Source organism: Glandiceps talaboti, chromosome 11, assembly GCF_964340395.1.
Source record: "Glandiceps talaboti chromosome 11, keGlaTala1.1, whole genome shotgun sequence".
Lineage (NCBI taxonomy): Eukaryota > Metazoa > Hemichordata > Enteropneusta > Spengelidae > Glandiceps > Glandiceps talaboti.
In genome coordinates, this window is record NC_135559.1 from 8998759 (window position 1) to 9010029 (window position 11271).

An 11271-nucleotide genomic window follows, 5' to 3' on the forward strand; every position below is an offset into this window, starting at 1 on the left:
CAACAGACATTTCACCATGCCTGTAGGCAATAGCACTACTGAACCGAGGTTCAGTTGTGCTAAAAATTACATTACAAAAGTACATAAATTCTCATAAATGCAGCAAAAACTCCAACTGACTGACATTAGCAGACTACTTCCTATTCTAATCCTAACAATATTGATAAAGCTAAGATGCATAAAATATTCATCACAGAAAATAAATATACAGCAACAAATGATTTTTTCCATATCTCAAAAATTAACAAAATAATCTCATTTCATCTACACAGCTAATAAATATTTTCACTTTTTAACATGAGTTAATTCTGTCTGGTGATGTAATTTGTAATTTTAAAATTCAATCAATGATTGGAGATATGTTGCATTACAAAAAAAAAAACAATTCTCAATTTTTTAAAAAACTTTTGGCAGAAAATGTTTCAAATGTGATATACTTCGGAAGAAATGTAATGAATTTTTAAAAAGTTTGGGAAGGTGCATGCTTATTTGAATGGTGTACTCTATACAGGAAAACAATATTTTCATTAATATTTTTTTTTAAAAGATTACCCAGTAGATTACACCATAGATCATTTTTAAGCAAACTTGAATAATATTTTCCAAAACTGAAAACATTACACTTAGTTTGCGCATAGTTTGGTTTATCATGTGACCATTTTAGACACACTTATAAAATCTGTTTCAAACAAATCATTACATATTTAAAAAATGTGGGGGTTTCTCAAATGTTCACCGTGAAATAGTTTCACACAAACTTGTACAGTGGTCTAAAACTAAAACAGATACTTTGTTAAAGTTTATTTTTAGAAATCTGTTCATGAGATGAGTTTCTTACTTATATAGAACATTTGTAATTGTGGAACGCAAAAGAAAAGAAAATATCATTGCACTAATGGTTACTTTCATGAACTGATTTCAGAAAATGGCTTAAAGTTGCATTGTTTATAAAAAAAAAAGTTTTGTTAGAAATACTCCGACTGCGTAGTACTGGCACAAAATAATGTAGACTTTGCAATGTAGTATAAGTATATGCACCTTGGATATAAAAAATATAAAGCTTTTGTCGTTGTTTTGTTCTAGAAAATTTCAACCCTTTCATCGACATCATGAAATCAAGAAATCACAATACAATATTGCTATCAACTTACAATTGGAATTTAAAATTTTTTTTGAGCTTTTATCTGTTTAAATGCACTCACAACTTTAAGAATACATGTCAAACATATTTTCAGATTGCAGCATGGAATTCTTTCTTGAGAAGCTTCCTCCTCACCTGAAGTACTTCAGTTACATTTTTTAACACTTTGGCAAGAAAGGACAACCTTTTCCAGTCACGCAGTAAACTTACCAACAGTAACTATGGTAACAGTTACTATAGTAACAGTACATGACAGCACTATCAGATTGATATCAATCAAAAGCAGTATGATAGTTCTCATGGCTTCCTTAAATATTCAATGGTAACCATGGTAGCAGTAACTATGGAGATGTTTCATTGTTTGATTGATTTCCGTGATGATTCGATTTCTGATTCTGTGAATATCGCAAAGCCAGTGTTGAAGTGAAGAGAGTCAGGATTCTCCTGTTTCTCCAGAATGATACCATCACCTTTTCTGAATAAGTAAAATCCTGCAAGACAGAGAACAGGAACAATCAGACACATTTACGGTAATTTGAGAGTTATGAGAGACATAAGGGGCCTTGTCAATGTAGGTCAAAGACAAGAGACATAAGTGGTCCAGTTACATTATATACCTGGTCAAATATCATAATAATAACAGAACCCCAAGACACATGAGTGCTGGTGTGGCTACTCAGGGGTATTTGCATTCACGCTTGTGAGGTTTTCTGTAGTGTAATTGCTAGACCCTTGGTTTATTCTGCTAACTTTAAAAGTGACCACACACGTTGCATATCACCAAAGGCATTGTCTAGGGCTTGCCTGATTGTTCATCAAGAGTTTAATATTATAACTAGTCCAGTTAAATTACATACCTGGTAATGTATCATTGCTACATATGATTATAGGTATTGGTGCATACATATACTATTATGGATATTTACACTGCAGTGCAATAATGATATTAAACATTATTGCTCATCAATGTGCAAATAAGTAAGCGGTCATTCGTTTGAACAAGAAATCGCATGCAGCACAGTGTGATTTCACAGAAATTTGCTATTTCGGATATTCTTACGTAATAATAACATAGCCCTATGACGCATTGAGTGCTGGCGTGGGTATACTCTGGGGTATTTGCACTCATTGCTAGACAATTGGTTTGTTCTGTTAACCTTAAAAGTGACCACAGGTTGCACAGTGCAGTGCCAAAGGCATTATCTACAGCATGCCTGATTGTTAATCAAGAGTCTAATATATTTCACTTCTGTTTACATGCTGTCAAGGTAAATACAAAGTAGCTAGGAGAAATAACCACACTAGATGAACATTTTCTCTGAGTGCTGGCTCCTAATAAACATCCTGAATGACTCAATAAAGTTAATAGCTACATACATGTGCACTTTGTTTACAATTCCTGAATGTGTTTGCCTTTAAGTTATATGAAATTTGAAGCTTGCTTTTTTACAATATCGTCTAATTACCCAAATAGAAATAACTATGCAAATGATTCATTAAAACTAGAATGCTACATAGATAATAATGTCAATAATGAGTTTTGTCAATATATAACAGTGTGTTTTATCACTAACATGCACTAAAATTATAATAAATTTCAAACTCTTGCATTCTGAAGATATTGCCTAATTACCCAAATAGAAATAACTATGCAAATGATTCATTAAAACTAGAATGCTACATAGATAATGTCAATAATGAGTTTTGTCAATATATAACAGTGTGTTTTATCACTAACGTGCACTAAAATTATAAGAAATTTCAAACTCTTGTATTCTGAAGCTATTGCCTAATTACCAAAAATGTTATTTTATGCAAATTCATCATTAATATTCATATTAATTATGTTGACCAAAACCTTGCCAGGTGTCCACATTCATTCCCAGATATCAAATCTCATTTCAAAGCAGCCACGGTAGACAGATGACATAGACAGACAGACAGACTGACAGACAGACAGACAGACAGACAGACAGACAGATGGACGGACGGACGGACGGATACAGAGTATTTCTTAAACTGCCAATTCAGGAGCTAATAATATTATTAAACTTCAATAAATAGTTGAGATAAACTTATGGACTTTGTCTCCTAAAAAATATGAAAAACTTTGCTGGTCGATTGAATTGAGTCTAAAGTTACTTGAAAAGATTAATCTTACCTTGACAGAGTGCAGATTCAAACGCAACACGATCGCTTCCTGTACTCCATTCTCTTTTATAAAACAGCCTTCCATCGACAGAGTTTAGTCTGTTCAAACCTGTAGGTTTCTGTGTGAACAAAAGAATAATTTAAATGTTATGTCAAAGGTCAGAGGTCATAACCTTACTGCACCGCTGAGCTCAATAATGAATATCCATGTAAATAGTGGATGCAGAAACTGACATCAACTTAAAAAGACAATATAAAACTGTTTTTTTCAAATCTGTAATGGCTGTATATCAGAAATAACACAGAGACCATTTGGAAAACAAACCTGAACTAGACGCTCAGACAGAAAAAAAAATATAATAAAATGAATTAAAAAATCTACCTACCCCACCTATTCAAAAATTGAGCGTGATTGGAACTACACCATTTTTTTATTAGGCCTTATTTGTCACCCGAGGCACGAGTCATAGCGCCCTCAAGCAATAGATAGGATCATTCTTTTATTCAAAACCAACTTTTTCACATCCAACTTTTATTCTTAGTTTATGGATCAAAGTTTAAAGTTCTAACAAAAATTTAAGTACAAACATAATTTGTCACATCTTAGTAATTTGATTTTATCATTTTTTGCAATCATAACACTAAAATCATGCAAATAAATACAAAATTTACCTCAAAGGTTAATGTTTGGTTTTTCCACGTTGACACTGCCAGACACTGATTAAATTCTTTATTATGCAGAACAACTGCACTGTACCGAGTATCTTTCTGGTTGACCTGGTTTCTAGACTGACCAGGCCAGAACACTTTGTAATGATAAACTGTCCATTGTCCTGCAATAACAACATATTCATCATTGACATCATAAAGAGCGATGAGATCTCAGCTCTGTTTAAGGTCAAGGTTTCATTCCCAGGTTCATGTATATGACAAAACCCCATATGACATGAGTGCATAAGTGTGGCGTACTTGGGGTACGTATTTGCACGCGCACTTGCAGTGTTGTCTGCACCCATACTTTCATGAGTGTAGCGAGTGAAAGTGCAGCAGAAAATACTGCAAGCAATCTCTGGTACATATGTAACAATTAGAGTTATCTTATTAGTTGAGCTATAAGAATGGAGTCGTAAGCTAAGAGAGAGTTCGTTAACCCCAATTTGTGTCTCTTTTCATTGCTTAGAAATCCCCTATGGCCACTAGTTGTTGCTTCGTCTGACCTATTAGGTATTAAATACCCTACCAATGATTGCAACTAGATTCAAATATGTCAAAACAACATGCTAAGATATTCCGATAACAAGCATTCATTGGTGAATACTTTTTCTGAGTATGTTTTTATTTTGAAAGTTTTATACGGACAAATGTCCCATCACCTCTGTGTACAAAGTCAAATATATGAATATTCATGCATAAACTGACACCATCTTGAATAGATTAGTCACACATAGTAACATACTCTAGTTATTGGAAAGCACTCAACATGACTTGCACATGATTTAATATATGCAGGAATATTATTTACCTTTCAGATCATCTTTCTTATTAGCCATAAGACCAACGGTTTTTTGATCTGTCATAGCCAAAACGACGCCAGTGTCAGTTGGTTTGTAGATGTACATGTCCACCTCCTTATAAAAACCAATCAATGGTGTTTCAGATAATTCCTTTTCAACACACGATTCCACCTCAAAAACTATTTTATCACCTGAAATATAACAATTTGAATAAATTATTACCAATGTTAGTGGAATAAATTATTTCAGTATGAGTAACACTCCTGTAGATCAGCTGGAACTCTGTTTCCATTTATTGATACATTCCCACATGATTTCCTGGGAAAGATCAGGGAGGCTAATATAATCAACATCAGAAACTACAATCCCAAGATCAACAGATACCCATCATTGCAAACCACGGCATGTTTTACGGCAACGGTATTAATGAGCCTCCCACAGAAATAATAACTCTGGCTTGCGAGAACGCAGATACAAGGCATCAAGTTCATTTACATACATGCTTGTGGGGTTGCCATCGTACAATCAGTGATGGTGTGATTTTTTTCCTAATCCTACTATAGATACTGTCAATTTTCTTTAAATAATCAAATACAAGATTTAAGAAATCTGCATACGGTCCATTAGGTCATTAAAAACATAGACTCAAGTATGACCACTCGAAAGTTTGCCAGTCAGTCATTTAAATCATTAAATGACCCCTAGCTTCTGGGTATATATCTACAGGAATCTGAAATACCCTCCCAGATCAACTTGAACCCTTAAAAATATGGAATAACTTCAAATTTAACACATCCTGGGAGCATGTTTGTACTACATGACTTTGTCAGTAAATGTAAGTATATTTCAGCTGAATAATTGTATCTACAGCTAGGACACCCTCACAAACCTCTTTTGATTAGGGTCAACCACAAATCTATCCTGGTATGTTGTCAGTACATACGTAATTTCATCTTCAGATGTTTGTAAGATTATATACCCTTACCATCTATGTTAAGTTTGATTTTGATTTTAATATGAGTGACAATCTCTCCTGCCCAATCCTCCTCATCTACATCTTCATCTGGAGGTTCAGTGTTCTCCGACTTTCTCTTGATAACCTAAGTGAATGATAACATACAAATAATTGTTTGAATACTTGTATTCACTGTCTGGACATATGTATATACATGTATATCTACTTCTCAAAGTAGCACACAAAATTAGAAAAATAGGCAGTTGTAATTATGACAGAGATTTGATGATTCTACTCAACAATGGATATACATGCGTGAACAGAAATTTCTGAAATGGTAGCTGGCAAGAAACTGCACTGTAGCCAGTTAATTGTGCCAGTTACAGGCCCTTATCTTCATCCCTGGCAGAGTACTCCACACAAGTTAATTTCATTGTAGTTCATGCTCATTCCCAGTTGAAGAAGGCAGTCAGTTGTCATAATATTGAAATGTAAATGAAATGGATGAATCTCAAGTTAGGGCTAATGAAAACTATACTCAAGATTAGAATTTCACATTTTCAGAAAGAAATGATGCTATTCCAAAAAAAGTAGGAATTTGCAGCTTAATTAAGCATTATGCCACATGATGTTTGTTCCCAGTTTGTATCTGTTTAGAGATATTATTATAATTAATGATTTCTTGCATGTTACACATTGTATGGAATTGGCTGTGTGTGTGTGTGTGTGTGTGTGTGTGTATGTGTGTGTGTGTGTCTGTATGTCTGTGTTCACATGCATGTTCATGTGTATATAACTATAGTCTAAGCTTACCAGTTCAAACTCTTCATCAAGGTGGTACATTAACTCCAACAGATCAGTATGTCTTCTCTTTGAGACATTTAGTCCATTTATAGTATGCAGGACATCACCAGGTCTGTAAAACAGTAAAAACAACTTAGTTAAACAGTGAATGTTTCCTTGGAAACCAACTTTCTTCCTCTTTACAGGAGAAATGAAGATACCTCAGTGTTTTAGTCAAGAGAGATCATCATGTCCATGTATGCGTATCAAGGAAAAGGACAAAACCAAAATTGAACAGAAATAGTATTTATCCTATAATGCATTTTAATCTGTCATGTAAAATTAAAAGAAATTCACCTCAATTTCCCCTGGAAAAGCTGATCATGAACTTCTGTGATTTTATGTACAGATCTACTGCCATCACCTTCAACACATGAACAGAATTTGATTCCAATTGATTGTAGAAAGCCATTGGGATGTGGTAACTTGATAAATGACTCGGCTGAAACAGGTTCATCCTGAAGAAAAGAAATAGGTTTTTTTTAACAGATATAAGTTAAGAGCCAAAGTCACGTACTGCACTTTTGAGAAAAAAAAAATCGCAAAAATTGTAAAGTCTCACTAGAAATAGTGGATGCAGAAACTGACATCAACTTAAAAAAAAGACAAAATAAAACGGTTCTTCCAATCTGTAATGGCTGTAAATCTTATAGGAAGAAATAAACAACATAGAGACCATTTGGAAAACAATGGAAAACCTGAACTAGACACTCACACATGAAAAAAATTATATAACAAAATAAATAAAGATAAATAAATGAAATCTAATAAGCTGATAATCTTCATCAGAATTTAAATCACGGATTGATCATATATGCAAACCTGCCAGGATATGACAAACACTAAACTTAATTAACATCAGTCACAATTTGACAGATTTTTGAGTTCAAACAATCAAAACTTCCCAAAAGTTGAAGCAAGGGTGTGTTCAAACTGTAGAATTCCTCTTTCATGTTTTTCCAATTGTGGCAGGGTTGTTCAGGATATTACACAATCTATTACGTACATTTTAAACTGCACCTGCCTGTCTAGTCAGTCAGTCAACACGGATATGTTCCTAGTTTGACGACTACCACTATGGCATGTAAATAATTGCTATGTTTCGTTGAAATTACTGAGGTTCACTAATTAACCCATGATTCATTAGTCTAGAGTATTAAATACACATTGGGGTGTCACAGAAACAGTGAAAGTTACGGGAACATTGACCGGAAGTGACTATACTAGTTAGTTGTAACAGTATATTTGACGACCTTGACAAGGCGGTGGAAGTTGAAACTGCCTCCTCATAACTGTCGTAATCAACACTTCGACGTGATGTTTATCACGTATGGAAGTAGTCGATAGTCCCGCTTTGTCGACGGTCCACGCGTTTTGCTCAACACCGTGCTAAAAGGGACGATTTACTCTGTATGCAAGCAGGACAGTATTGGAAGGATAGTCGCTAGTCGACCAACATCATAGACAATTAATTAATTGATTAATTAATATTTAGTATTACTATTAATATTAATAATTAATATTGCGGAAGTAATCAGTTCTTTAAATAAAATAATGACGGTTATGTTATTGAATATTGGAATGCACGTGCGTACGTACACACGTGTTCCTAATCCTAGATCCTCAGTGAACACGTACGTACACGTCTCAACTCAGATCTTAGTCCTGCTTGCACACGGTGCAAGGAAGGGACGCGGACAATCTGATTAAAATCTGATGTTAGATAGGCTGGTTTTCCTGTATTTACCTTTATTCCATCGTTATTGCGTCTTTTACGTTAGTTTTTTTTTTTTTTACTGGGCGAACGCCTTTCCAACAAGGCGTTCGCCCAGTAAAAAAAAAACTAACGTAAAAGACGCAATAACGATGGAATAAAGGTAAATACAGGAAAACCAGCCTATCTAACATCAGATTTTAATCAGATTGGGACGCGGACGACTTATTCCGTGTGCAAAGCAGGACTAGTCCGATCCTAGCTCTGGATTTATACGCTACGGGGTTTCGACACGTCTTCTTCCACCCCAGAGAAGACGTGTCGAAACCCCGTGGCGTATAAATCCAGAGGTAGTCCGATCCCAGATCACTCCCGGGAGAGCACTACTTCCACAGTCGCTTGTAAACTGTGATTCCTTTCCTATTAAAATGGTTTTGTTCTTGTCTATGACGGTCCTAATACAGAACAATGACGTTATTTTAGGGATTGGCGATATTCTTATAAAATCGGTAGCGATGTCATTTCCACAGTCACAGTGTTGCGCGTGTGTGTGACTGTGGAAATGACATCGCTACCGATTTTATTAAGAATATCGCCAATCCCTATAATAACGTCATTGTTCTGTATTAGGACCGTCATAGACAAGAACAAAACCATTTAGGAAAGGAATAACAGTTTACAAGCGACTGTGACTACTTCTGTTAGTTTCAACCTGGGACGAAACAAAACTCAAAAAGAAACTAACGCAACACTTATTGCAGCTAGGACTCACGAGAGAATGCGAATAATGTGACTCGACTGGCTTGTTTACATCGCGATTAGTCCCTTTTCGCTCTCACTAATGCACTACTGGGAGAGCAAGACATTTAGATCGAGATAGACAAATTTATCGACTTACCGTTTGGTTCATCGGTGATATACATGGTAAGACAATTTCTCCCAGGTGTTCAACGCCGTGTTTTAATGTTGTCAAAATGCTTTCGTCTTGTTCTTCAAAGGAAGGAACTATCTGTGGCTCAGTTTCTGGTTCTTGTGTGTCGACGATGTCATCATCACCCCCTTCTGAAATGTCAAACTCTCGGAGTGCGGATGATATAGATTTTTGCTTTTTCAGTAGTCCCCGTTTGTCTTCTTGATCTTCTGAACTTCTCCTTTTAAGACCTATCATTTTTTTTTTTACACTTTTGTAATATAAATTCGGCAAATGTAACAATTAACAGTCCAACGTCTTCTATGTTTCAATACGATATGGTCAAAGACTCAACAACGTGTTAGTTTTATTGGGGTTTCCCAGGGTTTTGGGTTTCCTGATGTCATCTTCAGACTATTCTATTAATTGTAAGGTAAGGTAGGATCGGATGACGTTCAAACCAAAGAGTTAAACCTTACTTGTATACGTGAAAAAAGGCAAGTAACTCAACAGTAATGCAAATACTATGTATTCAACAAATGCCTATCAATATGGATTTTCGTCTCTAAATTTCTGAGTGAACTTTATACTACAAAATGTTCACCAGTGTGTAAGACTTCACGACCGTAACGGAAAAAATGGTGAGTTCTTTACAGAGAAAGCGGAAGAAGGTTTTTCGATGAAGTTTCCTGTTTACAGAGTTTTATCGCTATGTGTCACTTTATAAATACGTTTGTATTACCTTGACATGCAAGGGAACCATCATTAGGGAGCAGTCACTAATTACCACAGGGGAGGCGCGGCTTGGTACTGATAAGGTTCAGTACATCGTCGCAAACCACGGCCTGTTTTACGGCAACGTTCTTAACGAGCCTCCCAGATGTAAACTGAATGTCTTCCGTAAGGGCAAAGTTTTGAGATTGTCGTTCCTACAGACAATTGTTGGAATACAACAGAATATATGTAATAAGTTATTTTTTCTCATTGATTGCTATTTGCTCATTGTCGTTAGTGATCTCCTGGCCAACCACAACATGTACTGTGACATTTGTTGAGAATGTAAAAAAAAATAAGCACATCGTCATACCACTTTAGACAATATTTCCTGATGAGAAACTATTTTTTCCTTTTCAGTGGCCTACAAAAATATGCCTACATCAATAATATTTTCAGGACAAGTGCGCTTTGGTATCGCAAATGCATGTATCAAATTATCACTACTCCGACACTTTATTCCGCGAAATCTATTCTTCTGTTATTGTACAACTCCCTAATTCTTCCACATATAAGCTACTGTGTCGAAATCTGGGGGAATACTTACACTTCTTTCTTGGAACCAATATATTTACTACAAAAGAAATTTACACGTCTTATCACTTTCTCTGACTTTCGTGCACACACTGACCCTTTATTCAAACAGCTACATATTTTACCAATTCATAAACTTTGTTCATTTCACACCTGCCTCTTTACTTTTGATTTGCTACACAATCACTTTGCCCATGATGTAAACCGCTATTTGGATACAATTTCACATTCCTATTCTACTCGTTCCGCTACACATCGCAATTTCTACGTACCCAAAGTTAACCTAACACAAAGTAAACACAGTATAAGATATGCAGCCACTCATCACTGGAATTTATTACCAAGACACATTAAAGACATCACTGATAGGAATAGATTCAAATTAATTTTACAGGCTCACCTGAGTAATTCATAGAAAACACATGACATGTATTTTTTTTTCTCTTATGAGTATAAATTTTATTTAAATTATTGAGACATGTAAATATTTTGTACAATTATTGTTTCGTATTTGTAGATATCCCTTTCTGTTCTTAGTTTTTGTTGCCCAGTTACACACTTGTATTTTTTTTCTTCTATATTTATTTTGTCTGGGTCACAGACTAGACTAGTTCAGATCGAACTATTTCTGTGGCCCTCACCAGATATATTATCAAATCAACCTCCTTTTTGAAATGTACATAAAAATGTTATCCTGTTTTGTATCTGGTGAATAAACAATTCAATTCAATTCAA

The 11271-nt window shown here is 35.0% G+C and overlaps 1 protein-coding gene across 1 annotated transcript in view; it reads right to left on the bottom strand.

Annotated features, from left to right (window-relative positions):
* The window catches only part of LOC144442320 (uncharacterized), a 10256-nt gene extending 573 nt beyond the window's left edge, over positions 1-9683 (bottom strand). The window contains exons 1-8 of the mRNA XM_078131631.1: positions 9217-9683; positions 6902-7062; positions 6575-6677; positions 5792-5906; positions 4815-4997; positions 3965-4125; positions 3303-3411; positions 1-1632 (exon numbers count right to left, since the gene is read on the bottom strand). The exon at positions 1-1632 is cut by the window's left edge and continues 573 nt beyond it. Of these exons, the coding sequence (XP_077987757.1) occupies positions 1496-1632; positions 3303-3411; positions 3965-4125; positions 4815-4997; positions 5792-5906; positions 6575-6677; positions 6902-7062; positions 9217-9486 (1239 nt within the window). The 5' untranslated portion in view covers positions 9487-9683 and the 3' untranslated portion in view covers positions 1-1495. The remainder of the gene's footprint in view (positions 1633-3302; positions 3412-3964; positions 4126-4814; positions 4998-5791; positions 5907-6574; positions 6678-6901; positions 7063-9216) is intronic.
* Positions 9684-11271: the final 1588 nt, after the last annotated feature.